The sequence below is a fragment of the Fulmarus glacialis genome, unplaced genomic scaffold (assembly GCF_000690835.1).
Source record: "Fulmarus glacialis isolate BGI_N327 unplaced genomic scaffold, ASM69083v1 scaffold34522, whole genome shotgun sequence".
Taxonomy (NCBI): domain Eukaryota; kingdom Metazoa; phylum Chordata; class Aves; order Procellariiformes; family Procellariidae; genus Fulmarus; species Fulmarus glacialis.
Genome location: NW_009200314.1, coordinates 1 through 18,978, shown reverse-complemented (window position 1 = coordinate 18,978; position 18,978 = coordinate 1). Strand labels below are relative to the sequence as shown.

The 18,978-nt window shown below is 41.5% G+C and overlaps 1 protein-coding gene across 1 annotated transcript; it reads right to left on the bottom strand.

Annotated features, from left to right (window-relative positions):
- Nucleotides 1-216: 216 nt before the first annotated feature.
- Nucleotides 217-1,302, bottom strand: CCR6 (chemokine (C-C motif) receptor 6; the record flags this gene model as incomplete). Its single annotated transcript, XM_009573567.1, has 1 exon — nucleotides 217-1,302. A coding segment is annotated over one exon (1,086 nt), but the record flags the coding sequence as incomplete, so codon positions are not given.
- Between the last annotated feature and the right edge of the window lie 17,676 nt (nucleotides 1,303-18,978).

Here is an 18,978-nt window from a genome sequence, read left to right as displayed (position 1 = left end):
GAGCATGAATGTTAAGAGAGGTGAATAAGATTTCAGTTTTCCACAGGACAGTGTTATTCTTTTATCTTAATTCTTTTCCTTGAAGGGAGTGTAGATTGTGGGAGCTCCCTTAGAGGTGCAGAGAAGCCCAAATGACTTGCTATCACAGGCACTGTGCCACTGGTTTGGGTTGCTCGGTGAGAAGAGTCCTTCAGTAATAATGTTGTTCAAATTGTATTATATAGTAAAAGAAGATGCATTGTCAGTCAGAATTTCACTAGTCTGTCTTGAATGATAAATATCAGAGTTTGTCCTTGAACTACGTTTATTGTATTTCTTGTATCTCATGCACCATAGGTCCTTCATTATCTTCACAAAATAACTTCTGAACTTCACTCCAATAAATGCATAGAGCACAGGGTTCACACAACAGTGTAAAAATGCTATGGCTTCAGTGATGTATTTCACATAGGCGATTATCTTGTCATCATCACAAGATTTGTCTATCTTGCCCATATTTACAGCTATCACGAGAAGAACAATGTTATAAGGCACCTGGCAAACTAGGAAAACAGCTACAATTAATACGATCACACGGATTGCTTTGTTTCTTTTGGAATTCTGAGCTTGTTGCAAGGATTTGACAATGAACGTATAACAAAAAATCATGAATATCAAAGGTATAAAAAATCCAAATCCAACTTGTAGACACAGCAGCAGTGATTTCAGCATCGTGCTTTCAGACATTCTGTCAAATCTGTGATCGCAAATCTCTTTAGTTTCATTGGTGGAGAAGCTGTAACTTTCACTGTATAGAAAAGAGGAACTAGAGATTAAAATTGATGATACCCACACGACCAAACAAATGAGTTTACTATATGCAAGCGTTCTTGCCCTGAGTTTAAATGACTTTGTTGCCTGTACGATAGCAATGTACCGGTCCACGCTGATAAAGGCCAAAAGCAGCATGCCACAGCTGAAGTTGATTGCATAGATACCTCTGGTCATTTTGCAAATGAAATCACCGAAAATCCATTTGTCAGCAGCATAATTCACTGCCCACAGCGGGAGAGTGAGAACAAACAGTATGTCTGCTATGGCCATGTTGAAGAGGTACACATCCGTCATGGACTTGGTTCTTTCATATAAAGCAAAGGTCATCACTACAAAGATGTTACCAACTAGCCCGATGATACAAATCAATGAATACGCAACTGGCAGAAATGCTTTTGTGAAGTTCCTGACTTCCAGCTTAGAACAAGGTTGTGTGATTAGAGAGGCATAGTCTGAATAATATGGATAATCTGTGGTACGAGTCTCTGCCTGTAAAAAAGAAGATCACCAGTTAACACATTGGTGTTAATCTCTAATTTCTATATAGCAGAAAGATGATAGATAACAAAGTCATACAAATACAAGGTACTTTGGAAATCTTTCGAAAATTAGTATACAAGTATTATATGGCTTGGTGATTTGAAATGGAAGTGACATTTCCCTTATGATAACTGTAATACTTCTGTCCAGTCCTTCCCACATCTCAACTTCAAGTCTGCATCAAACTAACCTCAAGACAGTCAACAGCACTGTTGTTTCCTCCAACGCTACGTTTTACACTGTTTCCACCCATGACACACCCCAATTACAAATGTCTTTAACACTGCAGAGGAGACTCGTGAGAACTAACTAGAGAATTTTATAAAATCTTAATTAAAATGTGAACATGGAGATAATCTTTTTGGATGGCCCAAAGGTTTCCATCTTTAAATACATTACGCAGAAAGGATTAGTCTGCCATCACGGAAGACTCTACAGTGCAAAAGTCTGAATTTGAAGTAAAGGTCTAGACTTGCTTTACCATCAAGGGAGGGGAACAGGCCTTTCTAGCATGTTATACATTTCATACTAACGTAGCTCAATCGAGCCCAAAAATGATTACTTCTCTCCACTCAGCTAGACAGGCAATCCAGGATGGCTAGCCTGAGACACAGTTACCTGCACCACAGACACTAAACCTGTAGTTACATTAGGAGAGTGCAAACCCAATAAACAGTGTGCTTTGACAGCGAACTCTGCTGTCAGAAACATCTCTTCAGCTAATCACTCCTGAGATTAGGGCATTCGGACCAGCAGCCTCAAAGAGCTGGGACTTCCAGATTCATTGCTTTATTGATGTACTAATATAGATTATCAATAAAGTACTTACAAAATTCATTTTGGCAGTACACTTCTCAGAAAGAAAAATATGTTGAGAAGAACTTCAAAATGCTTTCCCAAGGATTTCTGAAAAGAAATATAAGAAAATAAAGTTGATTGGATTGGGAAACCAGCACAAGAAATGTGAACAAGTAGAAAAACACAATTGGAAATAACACATTTATTGAAAAAAGAATCTCGTCACTTCAGCTATATCAACAATACACAGGAGCATCTAAACAAATCACACACCTCTACAGCACAATGTGCAGTTGTGGAAAGTGGATGGTTTGTATCAGTATCGTTAAGAATGGATGGGATGTTTATTCATAGAGCTAATAAACGATATATGAGAATATGTGACAATGAGAATACTTCACACTGACTTTGCATTACAAGAAATCAGAGTAAATTAAATTTTACTTTCAGAGATTCTGTATGACAATGGCAATCCGTGTCTTGAGGGAAATATGGAACAAAATAAACAGCACTACCTTCATATACTCCATAACAGTAATACAACACTTCAACTTTTTTTTTTACTCTGGCATTTTATCAGTGTGTCTCAACACTTTTAACCTCACACTACTTGCCCTTTTTTATTACACTAGTGAGATAAATTAAGAATGCCAGGATAATTCCTTCTTATAGGGCAAAGGATAGTACACAACATATGAACAGACTGAGCACTAGTGTTGTTTTGTCTTTGTTCAGTGCACAGATCTTCGTGTTATAGACTGCACTCTATGAAAATAATTTATTTTCCTTATCACTGTGATACCTAAGTATTTTAGAAAGAGTAGTTAATTAATTTGCACCACAGCCTGTGGTGAGGAGGTATTATTACCTTTATTTTACAGGGAAGGAACATGAGCACTGAGTCATTATAGTAAGTATCCGCTCGAGATGTTCAGTTTGAGACACCTGTCCCCCCCAACATCACTTTTAAGAGTGCTTAGCATTATGAAGGACTTCAGTTATGTAAACGATTAAATCCATTGGCTCTGGCTGCAGCAAGACTCAGACTTCTGCAAATCAGACCACAGAGTCTAAAGTCACAGGCAGATAAAATGGAGAACATGCCATTGGTGGCCGCATGTGCAGAGCTGGGCTTAAATGACTTGTTTAACCTCACACAGGAACCCACGGGCGGGAGACTTAGTTCCTCAGCATTCCCCTGCATGAGTTCAGTCCTTCTTTTCTTTCCATTAGCTGCTCTGTGAGAATGGCACATACCAGCAATGCAGTCATTGCAGGGACTGGATGACATGAGGTCCCATATTTGCTAAGGCTGTGAATGGCAATTTAGAGTTTCTCTGCTTTTTGTTAGTTGTGCTGCTAATTAGGAAGTGTGCATGGGTCAACTTTAAGTCTAGATAAACAAATCCTTCCTGTTTGGGAATTACCTGAATTTTGAAAAAGAGAGAGAGAGATAGATAATCTGTAAAAGTGGGGCAGATGCAGTCCAGATATAACTGGGAAGTTGGGGGAGGGAAAGGACTGAACACTCTCCAAAAGCATAATGAGGATGAGACTCTTTATATGACTCATGTGGGGAGGCTGGCTCATGACAGAGGGCTGCAGATGGGTAAAGACCCATACTATGTGATGTTGCATAAGCATCACAGCTTCCCTGGCTTTCCTGCCCTTTAAATAAGTCTTTAACCACCTCTCCAACTTTTTCTGCTGGCTTTTCAAAGATGATTTTTAGAAACTGCAGCAATATGACAGCGTGAAAGCACTTGGACAACTTCTGAAGCAAGCTTTAAACAATTTAAAGTGTCTCTCAGAAGTGCAAAGATGTATAAGGCAAGCAGGTAAGTTGTACAATTCATCTGGGGCTGTAGTACCCTAGCCCATCTTTGCGCAACTCTAGTCTCCATCTGTTTGCTTTACCCTCCTGTGACCCCATCCAGCCAGACACTCATGCCTTTGCTTGGTGTTTCTATTACCCTTTGCACTTGGTTGCAACTTCAGTTAGACAGCACTAAAGGAGTACCTGTCTAGGTTATTATTTTAGAAAATGTTATTTTATTGTTGCAAGAAAAATACCTTTCTAGGTATCTGTCATTCATATCTTTCTAGGACATGCATGGTTAAAATATACAAAGAGATCCTGACAGCATATATTCTCTATAAAACAGTCACTCTTCATTCCACTTAGAAGAAGCCACTCTCAAACATTAGTATAACGTGTAGGAGGAAGAAGACAGGGTGAAGGCATTTAGAAGAAGGGGAGCATGGGTGCTTCCTACAGCCTGCAAGGAAGGCTAAGAGAAGAGATGTCTTCAGATTAGCACTGAAGAAGGGCTCTCTAGTCCTCAGAAGAGCTCAGCAGAAAGCCTGTGGGGAACAACAACTACTCATCACGGGAGAGCTGCATACTCTCCCTGACGCTACAGGAATTCACAAGGGCACCACCAGTCACACATTTATTCACAAAAGGACTTCCACTGCCCAGCAAAAGCTTCTGGAAGATCATTGTTATGAGAGCAGTAGAGAAGGACTCAGACTGAAACCAGAATTGCAGAGATCAGATGTAGGACCTGATTTAAATCTCTTGAGCTGATTTCCTTTTCTGAATTTGAAACAGCATTCACTGAAGTTATTAAGAAGATGCACTGGCTGCAAAGGAAGTTAAATCAGAACTCCTATAAACACAATTTTCATTTCAGTTTAAATCTTTCTAACTGTCTTTCAATAGGCACCTTTATAATTTACAATCTGCTGATTTATGGCTTTACTTAGCATTAATGTATTAGGTAATTACAAAAAATTAATTTCCTTATAGATAAGGAGGTGTGTGTGTTCTAACATTGTTTATATACTACATATGGGCACATGTCGATGCATGTGCACACAAACATACTTATGTTCTGATTATTAAATATGTAAGCCTTGCATTTTTTAGCTTACTATTTTTCTACTTTATCCACGTTATCGTATTTCTTTTCACTATGAAAGCAATATGTGAGTACTCAAAAGTAAGACCAAACTAATCTTAAGTATGAATACATTATTTGAATTAAACAAGCAAAAGACAATGGATAAAGAAAGACCTCAGGAAAAAGACAGATTTCAATATGGAAAAAAATTCTCAGTACTTGGAGGGAATCAATAAGCATTTTTTAAGCATTGCCCGCCATTGTAAATATACTCCTTCTCATGTGTTCGGTTTAACACATTTATTACACATACATACATTATAGTACTTACCAGATTTGAAAATTGTCTGAAGATCAGGTGAAAGAGGATGTGTGATTCTGTTACATGCTTTTGTGGCTGCCTCAAGCACATTTACCATCAGCCTCAACACTTTAATTCGAAAAACAAGAAATAACAGCATTAGTTAAAGGTACAGAGTTAAATTGAAATAATCACCACTTCCTCCTGACAAGCAGTAACAATAACCTGCTTTTTTACGTAAAGGAAAATATTTAACCTTATCTGTGCCGGAAACATGCAAGCTGGCGGCAAGTCATTTACTAATTAGGCTACCTATGTAATGATACTATTTTTTAAATAATCAAGCTAGCATTAGAATCATAAAAAGTAGGGTGTTAATTGTCACTCTGCTCAGAATACATCCTGAATGACGGCTTATTTTTGCAAAGGGTGCACTTAATGTCATGCAAATGAGCAGTTTAATCATTAATCTTTTAAATCAACAAGATCACTTACAGTAGAACTACAAAACTGAGACAAGTGTTAATTACTGAATTGAATAATAGCTTCTGAAGAAAAAATAATGATCCGGTATATGTCAAGGTGCACAACATCCAAATGTTTTGCCAGAACTGCTAACACAAAATATGCAAATGCCCAGGTAAAGAAGGAAAATGCAGTTGCATTTGCCTGTTTGGCACAAACATTTGCTGTTTGTGTGCATGCTGTTCAGGTCTGTTGTTAAAGTTAGTTGGAACTAGACATGAAAATACTTCATTTTATGATTTGTGAATTTTAAAAGCTATAAATGTTTCTTTTCCAGAACTTAGTTTCTGATGACAACTTAGACATTTGCATTAGCAGGGGGGGGAAAAAAAAACCCAACAGTTAAAAAACCCTTCAAACTTCTTATTTATTTTAGAAATTGTGTGTGTGAACATTCAGTTGCAGCTTGTGATCTCATTAGAGACACCAGGTGGCAATAATACAGGTAGCCTTGTAAGATATGATTAAATTAATAGAATGCTGGACTTAAAGAAATGCAGGATAGATGTCACGCTCATCTTTTTTTTCAAAACTGAGCATATCACAATAGCAGTGGCTCCCTAACAGCTTAAGTATGGCACTGCTTTCCACTAACCACACCCAGTGAATGAAACACTGCATAGTGTCAAAATGTGACATGGTAGATTTGAAGTATCATGTTGTAATGGTTCATAATCATTTAAGCAGGCACATTTCATTTTCTCAATGGCTGATTTTCATAGGATCCAAGACCTTGACTTCAGCTATAAAAAAATCCCAACATATCTGCATAGAACAGCACAGAGATACTTAAAAACCCTGAAATGCGAGTCTCATTGTGTGTCTGTGCGTATGTGGACACAGTGCATGCATGTTTTGACTGTTACTGCTGAAAAACGATCTTCACTGTTTGATGCATACAAAGGAAAAAAAGTGTGAAATCTATGTGGATTGTGACTCAAATAACTTCAGTGGGCTCACTGTAAGATTAAATTGCCCTCCTTATTGCTGTTTGGACTAAACCATTCCCTGTCATCACAGATCTGGGGAAGGTTATGATTAAATCCATAAAGTAGTTGAGCATTTGAAATATGGTTTGGTAAAGTCCAGTTACATGAAGGAAAGTAGATGTGTGAGTTTCAGTGCAGAGAAGAAGAGGTAAAGGTAGAAGGCCAAGAGAAACAATTGCAGCAGATGATTAAGTTTATCTCCATTTTAAATTTCTATCATAAATCAAACTAGCAGCTGCAGTTAGAGGACTAGGGTGCAGCAATGGTCAAAAGACAGATTCCTGACAGCTGCAAGGATATCAAAGAACAAGTCATGAGGCAGATGTTCTTCTCCCCACGTGTCTGCATCTGGCCATCTTCAGAAGTAGGACCTGAACAGACCTTTGGTCTGTGGGACAGTTCTTGTATTCTTAGCAGCCGCCATGCTCAGCAACGTATCTTAACTGTCTGAAGCAGTGCAGATTTAGTGACTTGCAGCAGTTGCTGAAGGACACCTATGTTTTAATTGGCCTATGAAGATGAGCAAGGAGGGCTGAGCTGTTGGTCAATGTGAGAGGGCGCACAGAGGCAGGGGTGTGAGCAACGGTGTGGTGGAAGGTGCTAAACAACTGCACTGTATTTTAGTTTTCTACATTAAGAGGTGCCCAGACCTTGTGAATTCTTTGAGACATCCTTAATCACAATAGTGAAGTACTTTTCACTGTATTATTTCTGTCATAATTCATAACAATTTCTATCATTAAAGCTTCACAAATTTTCAGGCCACTCTTTTAACCTTTGCTAAGAGGGGCTTTTACTTTTTCGTAACTACATTTTTGTACTGTTTTGCTAACTTGCTGTTATTTGCATGTCAAAATGTAGTAATGGAAATAATCTAATTAACTTGATTTGGGCTTCAAATGAGGCTCATAAGGTATTTTCTGGACTTTCTTGGAAAGAAAATACAAGCTTCATTTTTAAATCTCCTGTCCCTCAAGTGCTGCAAGGAATAGTACATTCACTCTTGATAAGCTGAGGTGCATATACTTTTTGTAATAACATAGCTATATATGACAGCCTAGATCCTGTTTACGGAGAACTCACTTTCTGTTTAAATGCTCTCTGAAGCAAACCACTGATTCCTGCTCACAGTGTCTGACATTTTGAAGCATGGGCTCAAATCCTGTTAAAAACAGCAAAGTCAGAGTAGGAGCACATTCTATGTTGGTAAAGGAATTTGCTGATATTTCGTTGCAGGCTATTTCACTGTGGGCCCTTTAAGTGCTTCTTTCTCATAACTCTGGGACTGAAGAGACAGATCTGGGTCTTGCAAAGCAAACTTCATTACACAGAGACAAACCTAGACCATGGCTGTCATGTAAGCAGCAAATAATGAATAATAGAAGTAGAAATTCCCTCTGTATTACAAAAATGGATGTGACTTCAAATCACTAACCAAGTCCATGATGATTGTAGTCCATATTCAAACAAGCACTCCTGCTGCTAGTAACAGCTTCCAGCATCTCTCTCAGACAACAACCTACTTTTGGAATACTAACAGATTAGCCTGTGAAGCAGCTGAATATTATCCACACTATTTCACGGAATGAGAGTCATTAAAAGATAAATCAGAATTTTAACGGTTAATTAAAAGATAAATCAGAATTTTAGCTTATCCATTACAAAAACTATTGTTCATCTTGTTCCGTATTCAGGTGTTTTCTAATTTAAAGGTATCTCGTGCATGTATCTCGTGCTTTTAGTCTGCAATATATTCAGTATTCAGCATGAATAATGGTCTTTCAGAAGGTGAAGAATTCACCATGCGGGTGAATGACAAAGTTAATACAAGGTAACTAGTCCAACTTACCTTCTCAGCACATTTTCTTTTGACCCAGTTACAAAGCCCAGCCAGCCTTCCTTGCAGACACTTTGTGCTTCACCTTCACGCTGTGGCAAGTGGAAAAGGTTTTTTCTTTTTAACGCAACTATTTGAACATCTGCATGTTATGCAAATGAAGCCCCCATATGTAGTTAGTTTTTGTTCATATGTTGGAGCTCTGAAAGGAAATCTACTCTCGTTTAGCTAATATGGTTGTTGTGGTTTGTCAAATCTCACCACATGTTAGTTTCCTGCCACTACTAATTAAGGAAAGCAAATATTGAAGATAAGGAAAACAAAACCACCATCTGAGTTATTCCAGAACCGACATGTTTCTTCTGGAATGACTCAGGATGTTGGGGTTTTTTAATTCTAAAAGAAAGGCAAAACACACACCCCACGCTGTTCCATCCTGCTTTAATGTTCATTCAGTTAAATTTAGATCAGTCTAATCTGATTCAAAAAACTAGCCATCAGCTGAGATTCTGGTCTCCCCATCATTCTTTTGGACTACAAAATGTAAACTATGTATTTACATTCAGGTTGTTTATATTACCTATTTAATTTTTTTAACATTACCATCCTTTATTGTCAATATATTTTTTCTCCTTAATTCTTTCAAACTTTCCTTCTTTTGTTTGCATCTGACTTTTCACTCCCTGTCAAACATGCTTTTTCTGGTTTTGGTATTTCTGTATTTAGTTTTTTGTTCTCCCTATTTCTTCCTCTGTCTTTGTTCAGCTTTTCTAGATTTCTCTTATTTCCATCTCTTGTTGTCTTCATAATTGCTCTCCAGCATTCCATTTTGTAGAACCACTCACTTGCTTCCCCTTTGATCTTTTTTGTTCACATTTTCAGCCTTACTCCCACCTGATTCCGTCTACCCTCTCATGTCAGACGCAGCCCTCCTCACCCATTATGAGGTGTCAGGGACTGAAATAACATGATCCCAGCACTGACATCCATCCCACATTGACTGACATCCATCAATGTTTTAATTACTTGATCACCTCTGTCAAACCAGTGACAGAAGACAGAGCCCTCCTAAGGCCTTCTACAGGGTTTTTGGCACGGGAGCAAATAGGGCTCAGGAGATTAAATGGGCAAAGGTTGTAAACAGAGCACTTGGGAAGGAGAGGGACTGCATAATCAGCGTTTAGCTCCTGCCCCTAGCCCAAGACATACAATTGCATTCATAAAACCCCACAACCCATCGGTTTTCTTCCACCACTGCACTTGCTATTTAATTTGAAAATGGAGGGAGACTAAAAAACATTGATGGGAAACAGTTTGCTGGCCATGTGAAAATGATAAAGATTCAGAAGGTTTTTTTTGTCAGACTGAACATGGAATTTCTGAAGGAGGAGCACAGTCATACTCAGAGCACTCCTCTGCTTCACTGCAGCATCACTTCTTAGAACCAGCCTAGCTCCTAGCTGGCCTGGCTTCCAGAAAGAAGCATAAAGAGCAGTAAATGTATCCTCCCGTTGATAGTGACTGACTTCAGAAAAGCTGGTTAAAAATATTTTATTTTCTTGGAGAAAATGTTGATGAAAACAAAAGTTTTAAACAAAAAGTTGTTGGATTTTTGATGGAAGTTTGCGTAGCAAAAATGCCAGTTTAGAAAAAGTACCAAGGTGCACAGGTGAGTTATTATACAGTTGTTTATGCTTTTATTCTCTTTTGTAACCAATCAGACTACATTTCCTAGCTTTGTATAGAGAAAGTAGGCAATGAGTAATGTCATTCCATGGTCTAAGATCTCACAGAAGCCTAGACAGGAAAAGGATTGGAATTCATAAGGAACAACAACTCCTATGAGACTTAAGAGCAGCATTTTCCAATTAACACATTTCAATTTTTCATCAAAATATTTCTGGGATAGCTAAAGGCATTCTGAAGGAAAAATCTGGTTTATTGAAATCATGCTTTTTTCCATTAAGAAAAAATTTGAGCAGACAAATTCCTATCAGTTATACTCCTTTAATTTAAGAACTTTTACCTGAATTATGTTGTATTTGGTCTGTTTCCTACTATTGTCCTTCAGCTGCTTATCTCAAAGAGGTTTAAGAACTGCTTCTGATGAAAGCACCTCCCAAGGTTATGCCAGAAGTAATGAACCTTTACAGTGACGAACATAATGATACAATCCTTGTATTGCCAAGGGGCAATTGAATGAAGATGCCAGGTGCTCGTAATCTCACCTATCTACCTTCTCTGCCCACAAGAAACTGTTATATGGACCAGAAAATATATGTTTGTTCCTGAAATCCCAAGGAAGAAAGTTTAACACGAGTCCCAGTCTCTTATTCTCCACCGCCTGCACAATGCTTTGCATACAGCTGTGCATCACCCAGACATTTTCTTTTCCTCAGTGGGAAGAGATTGCTTTCATTGTAAATGTCCTTTCTGAGGTCATGGAGGGGGAAAGTGGCTTCATTCCTGTGTCTCCCTTGCCTAGTGGAGATTTACGTATCAGAAGTACCTACTACAACATTCTTTGATCCCATCTGGGTCAAAGAATCCATGAAACCAAGCCCATGTTACTGCAGCACTTACACGATATGTCATTATGAGACCAAGCTTAACACAGCAGCTAACTGAAAGGCTTAAAACCAGATTCTTGCTAAAGTGGATCTAATTTTTTTTTAATGAAATGCATCACTACAAAGAAGACAAAATATTGCAAAATATTTTCAAATAAGTGCTACCTTCTGAAGTAAATGGTCCCCTGCAAGAAAGTTCTGCTGAATTGCCTGCCAATGTATGACTAATTTACATCAGGCTGTAGAGGACAAGTGAGTTTCTGTGTAAGAAATGTTGCAAACACAAGGCAAAGAGACAAGCAGAGTTAAATATGCAGTCGCTGACATAATTTCTATGTTTTTGATGCTGTAGTCAGACCATACCCGTTGTGGTAATGTTTTTTTTTCTTTCTCACTCAGTCGCTCACTCTCTGTTTCGTGTCTCATTGAAATAACCACCAAAGTAGTTTCTCAAAGCCTGTCATCAGTCTATACTCCCAAGCACTGACATTTCAACCTGAGTACATTGAATTCACTGACCTGATTTCTTTTTAGAGTTGTACTTTTTTTATATGACTGTTTTTACAAGAGACCCACACCATGGAATGCTCTAATCACCTCTCTTTCCACAGCAGTGGCCTTCATGGCCTGAGTAAGAGCTAAAAGATAGAGTTCAAAAGGTGCTTATATACCTAATGATGCAATTGGTTGTTTAGTATGGCAATTTTAAGGCATCTGGGATCCTGGCTCCCACCTAAAACCACAAATGCTGAAATGGAAGAATGAAATTTGAAATTGTGTCTGCACAATATGCAGTCCCTGCGTTGGCTGGATACAGCTCCAAGAAGACTTCTTTCCTCCTGTGTGGACCAAGATGCAGCGTGTGCTTTTCAGCTCATGGGTTGTGATTTTCCCAACCGTAAAGACAAATTGGAGGGGTTGGCTGGCCACTTCAATGAGACAATGACTCCCTCATTTTACTTCTACACCGTACTGCAGGCTGTAACCACTAACCACACCAATGATCTGAGGCAACCCAGATTAAAACTCCCACAAGAGATGGCTCTGCAAGGAGGAAAATCTCCTTCCAGGTCTTCTGCGCCGCAGGAATTACTGTTCCTAAATAGTCACCACTGAGATGCCACTTGTGCAGACTGGTGTAGGAAGGAGGTTGTGTCCTAATCACAGATCCTCTCTATGGTCAGATGTGGATCAGTGAGATAATCAAGCACATGTTTAAATCATTCTGCTTTAATAAGCTTTAAATGTACTGGGCACTTAACTCTTACTGCAGTCAACAGAAGCTAGGTAGCTCAGTCCCTTTAGAGACTTGAGCGTGCCCATGAATTTCCATGTGGATTAGGAGGGAAAGTAAATGCACATTGGGGTGCTGTGCCAAGCAGACGACAGGGAGAGCAGTTGCTGACACAGGATCCTCTGCTGTGCACAGCTAACACAGCTCTCTGAATTCATATTGCAGCAGATAGTTCACCTTTCACTTCCCTTCTAAGAGTGGGCAACTGCTGTTATCGTTTGATCTCTAGGTCTTCGTGCATGCAGTCACTTACTGGTGGTTAGTGCTTAGATAAAATTGATTTTTCCACTGTGATTGTAGAAGTGGAAAAAAAAAAAAAAAAAGAAAATAGAAGAAACCAAAGAAGTAACAGGAGGCACATTACTGATCATTTGCTCACAGGAGCAGCAAGTTGGCAACTGCTGTTGATTAATTTTGTGCTGCACAGAGAATGCATCCCATTCCTGAGAGATGATGGGTTTGTTTCCATAAATATAATCTAACCCACACTAAGACAGGCACCTGATAATGCTGGGGGGCAGGTATGTTGGAGAGCCATGCAGCACAGCTAAATCTACTGAAATGATACTACAGGGCAACAGGCTGGATAGTGAAGAACAGTAGATGATTAGCCCAGATATCCAGGTATAATTCTCCTGCCAGGTGGCACCGCTAGCACCGCTAGCACAGATTCAGTTATGTAGGCATTCTGGCATTGATTTGAACTTAGAGCTGGAAAACCAGAAACTTGGTTATGGCTTTTGGCCTTGGCAAGGAAACTTCTCCATCTGCAGTAAGCCCAAGACTTTTTAACAGATCTCTCAGTATATCTTCCTTGCCCAGTGGAAAGCTATGCCAGATAGCTTAGGTGCCAGATGCAGTACAGCCCCCCAAAGGATCCATTTACCTTCCTCCAAGTTAGATTGGTTTTGATGCCTGCCCAGGCACCTTACTCATCTCGTCATGGTATTGTCCCTGCTCATTGCAGGGAGGGTTGGACTAGATGACCTTTAAAGGTCTCTTCCAACCCAAACTATTCTATGATTCTGTGATTGTGTTGTGCAGCAGACATGTTCTTTACTGAAGGGAAAAAGCATGGGTGTCTGTGAGGACACACTTGAGAAAGCTGGCAACTGATAGCTACCCATGCTCCCTCCTCCCCAGGATGTTTTGGTTGCCTCCACCATTGAGATTTGGGAAAGTGTGCTAATATTAACCACTTCCTGCTTCACTGCAGCTTCCTACAACTTTGTTGACCAGGGTTGGCAGACATCTAAATTTGCACAGGTCCATCACTCATCCCCAGTGGGCTTTCACTACCCTGAAGCTTTAGCGCCTATCCCAGGAATCACCACCTAGACGTTAGCAGGGATACCCTCAGCAGGATCTGCAGCTGCTCCCCATGGCTGCTCTCTGTGGCCTCACGCAAAGCAGTCTTGGCTCTATCTGCTTCCTCCTACAAAGAGGGAGAGGGAGGAACCGATCTTAACACGCCCCAGCATAGTCCCTCCCTTCAGAGAGGACCATCGGACAGATACATTTCTTTCTGTCGCCCTCAAAGCATTCTGTCTGTCCAAGTTCAACTGACCTCACCAGTCTGCCTTTGGAGTCAGGATCACGCCTCAGCTGGGAATATTTGGGCCAGCAGTCTTGTTCTTTCATTACTTCACAGGCACAATATTCCTTTTCCTATTTCAGCGCTTAGTTTCTCCCAAAATACCTCTGACCATTGCTAGCTGAAATGCTGAAATAAGACCTGGCCCAGCCGATCATTTCCTTCTACCTGCTAGCAGCCGTAAGGCAGAGATGCGGCTCCTCTGCACCTTTTGTTCATCTCAAGCATATCTGCTCCCTGTTCAGTCCTGAGTGCCAGGACTAAGTGCCCTAACTCTCAAGGCACACATCACAAGAACCATTTAGTAGACTACCTTTTAATATCAAATATACAAAGCCAGAATCCAAAACTGTAATTGGTTTCTCAAATCAATGTTGGTTACATGAAGTTTGTGTAATCCATTCCCTGACTTCTCAACGTGAGTGTAAAGTGAAGGCACAAGGTCAACACACCCACTGCTAACCACTGCATTTCATTTAACATTGCAGCACTGACTCTTCAGTCCCTTCTGAATCAGGGAAGGCCTCAGTCTAGTGAGGCGTTTAAACCTCTGCCTACTTCTAAATATGTAAATAGTTCCAAAGGTGTTTTTCAGTCAGGTTTCAAAAGACAGTTGAGCCAATGCTGCCACAGGCAGCAGTCCCCTACCTTCTCCCAGGCTCTGGCACTTGCCTTTGTCTCCAGGTGGCTGGCTTAGCTTGCCAAAGCAACAGAAAACTGAACATTCTCTTTCTTTGTTGGTTTGTTTTTTTCTTTTTCAAAAGAGGAATTTCTCCCTTGTTTAGCAAACAGAACTGACCCCTTCAGGGGTCAGGTGAAAGCCAGCAGAAGAGCCTAGACCTTGATCCTACATAGAGTTGGGTCTAGCTTGCCTCCCCTCCCTCTGCTTGTGGAAAAGGTTCTCCTTGGTGAGAATTGTCATTCCCACCCGCAACCAAGAGGGAAGGTGAGGTTTGTCCACACTAACCCACAGTGACGTGTGAAGTCTGGAAAGGATCCCCTAAGCCTCACCCTGACCTCATATTTTCCTGGCAGGACACAGTGTGTTGTGTGTGGCAGTCATGCCTGGGTTGCCCTGCTGCAGCTGGCACACAGAGCAGCCCATCCTTCAGGAGCCCCCTTCTGCCTGTCCAACAGAAAGAGATTTCTGTTACATTGACGTCAAGACTGGCATTCACTGCCAAGCCAGGTCTCTGAGGATATCTTCATCACCCAGCTCCACAACGGGCTGTGTTCCTCATGTCCAAGTTCAAACAGCAACCTACTGTCAGCCAGGGTGTGTCCAGGGGGTTGTTTTCCTTTTTCCATTTTGACATATACAGGTGTTACGTGATGCAAGCTTTATCTCCTGTCTTTTGTGAGGATGGAGGGAAAACCTGCTTCCCTGTCATCACCACTCGCAGCACAAGCGGGAAGGGGACTTCTAGATCTCAGCCTACATGGCTGAAAAAGAGGAGGATGTCATGCCACTTCCCACAGCAAATGCAGGCAGCAGGACTAGAGGGGTTTGTTCCCCTTCAGATGCTGCCAGACCTGTCCAACCAGCCTGATCCACACCACCTCTAGCATAGGCTGGCTTGTACCCTTGTCAAAGAATCCTTGCTGTTAATACTTCAGTGGCGCTAAAACAGGCAAGACGCTTCCACTAATACAGGATTTTTACTGCAATCTTCACAGTAATTTTATATGATAAACACAATGCCTCGGCTGTGCCGGAGAAAGGGATGGGCTCCTACCAGCTAAGCTCAGCCAGAAGGTTCCTAGAAGTCCTGAAGTGATAATGTGGGGCCACTTAAAAAATTTAATCCAAACAAATACAACAAAAGAGCTTGCACTGTGATGCCTCACTTAATGGTATTACTGAAGAGTAACTACCAAAGGAGCTACACCGTAATTACTAGATTTGTGTCCTGTTACTGAGATGATACTGCCTGATAATGGTGAGCTACAGCTCAGAATTCAGAAGTTCCTCCGGCTCTACAGAAGTGGAACCGATGGCAGGATTAATGACTCAAAAACAAATACTTGTTACGGTACGGTATTGCAATAGTAATTTATCTCCTTGTGGGTTCCTCACCGTTTGAACCAGCTGCAAATTTTCAATACTCAGGTAGACACTTCTCGGTGCAAGATGGTGCTAAGTAAGGGAAAGGCTGAACTTCAGAATCTAGCCCTCTGATCAGTTGTGCCACCCTGCCCACAAAGGGTGAGGGGGAGGGCATGCCAGCAGCTGGAGAGAAGCCCTCAAGCACATAATGTAGATCCTGCCTGGTTAAGCAAAATGGAGGGTAAGTGTGAGGCCATTCCAACCTGTGACAAAAGGTGTGTGGGAAAAGCTAGTATTTTTGCAGTTCTCCCTGAAGTTTTTCTTACGACTTTGAAGTAACTTTTGTTTACAGTAATTTTCCTTTTCCTTCACAGCTGAGTGCAACAAAGACTGTAAAAGGCAAGATAGAAGGTTAAACTGAAAGATTTTTAGAAGCAACAGGACATTTGTGGTTAAAAGTTATTTTGAGCTCCTACTGTGGAAGATGCCCCCTCACTGGGGGCAGCAGAAGGTTTTATTCTTAAAAGCTCCGCTCTGATCACATGTTAAATAAAAAGCTGCTGTTTGACTTAAGAAGAAAGAAGCTTTGAGAGAGTTCAGTTTGCTATAAGCCATGTACTAAAGGTGCTTTGTTTTGGAGAGGGCTTCAGGTGATTTTTGATGAAGTTGAAATCTCATTATTCTAATAATTGGAAAAGACTAGAATCAGACTTGTTTCTTTTAGTAGTCATAAATGCAGAGATTGCTCACTGCCTCCAACTTTACCTTGAGGTGGTAACATCCTACATTAGTCTTTCATCTTCTCTCTTTCTGCTGTCCTGCAAGGCCCAGAGTGGTTTTCAGTCTGTAATAGAGTACCTTAGCATACAACTTACACTGAGGCTTTGAAGCTTTTGTAGACAGCAGCTTCTTCCTGGGATAGTTGCCAACCTGCTCTCTCAAGGTGGATCTGTTCCATCCGTAGCCCACTCAAATGCTTTGAACTTCAGACTAGTGTCTGAAACACTGCCCCTGCGCTAAGACTGCTAAGCACATCTCTGGGGTGCCCAGTTCTGCCTAGCAGCCCCTCCTGAATGTTTAACCTCTCAGTCTGCCTGGTTCTGCGTCTCCTCCCACCCCACAACAGCTTTAATGCACCACCAAAAGTGCAGGCCTCCACAGTTGAACTCTTCAGGAACAGTATAGTGTTCTTAGGGGGAAACCAAATCTTCTGCTTGAGTTGAAGGCAATTCAAGGGTTTTCTTCCAGGACCCTGAGAAGGCCAGTAGGTATGTTAGTCAGGCCTCCCACTCACATACAGAAGTACGTTAAACTGTCTTTTCTCCCATTGAGAGCTTTTGACTCTCTATTTCTCCTCTCCAAATTGTTCTAAACGCTAGGCTCATCACCAGGGTGAGTTTCGTTTCCTTCTGAGCAATAGCCTTGCCATCTCTTCAGAACTATCCCAAACTCAAACAGTGGGCCAGCTGCAAACCATCTCACTTTCAGCAGAGAGTCATTGAGTTGTAATGAGAGGTCATTGTCCTGGGCCAGAGAGGAAGAGGTAACTGGACCAGCATGGGAGGAAAGCCACACGGGCACTAGCGGTGCTCGGGGACGTAACGAACTTCACCAGCTGTACGGTCTGACAAACTGCCAGCTTGCAGCAGGTCCATCCGCCCACATTTTACAGTTGTTGAGGACTTGGCACACAGAACCATTCAGCAGCTTAGCCACAGTCACCCATGAAGCCTGTGGCAGACCTGTGAACATGCCTTGGGAGATGCAGGTCAGTGCCATAAGGGCTAGATGGCCCTTCCTTGGACCGTGTTCGGACAAAAGTAATTTCTCCCGGTGGTGGGAGCAGAGGTGGCTGGGGGGAGCACAGCTGTGTCAGTCAGGTTTGTGGTGTCGCTCTGCAGAAACCAAGTGCAACTGGGAGCTGAGGAGGAGACGGGATGAGCAGGGGCAATGCAGGGACAACAGCAGCAGGAGAGGGATCCAGTAGGAGACACAGGGGAATAAAGGCAATAAAGGAGGTGAGGAAAGTCAGAAAGGAAACTGAAAAGGAAGCAGACCATATACAAAGGGAAGGAGCTTGAAACAATCAGTCAAGGGACTTTTTAAGCCACCATCTTGTGGCTACCTATGGTGCGCTTAGCGTGGCTGAGTTCCCAGACTGACAGGCCTCAGGACTAATGAATGCAGAGGGCATTTCTGAGAACAGCAGTTTTTACCTTTTCACAGCCCACCAAACTAATGGGAAGGAAGAATACCCCAAGCTCTTGCTAACACCACTGTACAAATCTGAGAGCAAGGAAGGCTTTGCACCACACAGCCCGAGCGTGCCTCACCGTGCTCCACCAGGACTTCAGCACTGGTCCCACACTGCTTCACCACTGACCGTCCAGGCTCCAAATATACAGCAGAGGATCTTCCACTGTCCTTCATCCCTCCTTTCTGTGCCTAACTGAGACGAGATACAAATTTGTGCTTGTGTAGTTTTATCTAAATGTGCAGTTTTCTGCAGGTAGAGGTTAACACAAGGCCATAAGAGACATCGGTGTCCCTGCACTTATTCACTCAGGTAGGTTTAACATCGCACTATTAAATTCCCCTCTCCTGGTGCAACCTTGTGCACAGTGCAGGCACTGCCCCTTCCCAGCCAGAATGCATGGTGGGGACTGTCCTCTTGGCACCTCGCGCTGGTGGGTAATACCTTGAGTGGCAAAACTTCTGGTTTCCCCAAAGTCCAGGCAAATTAGAATCATAGAATCATAGAATC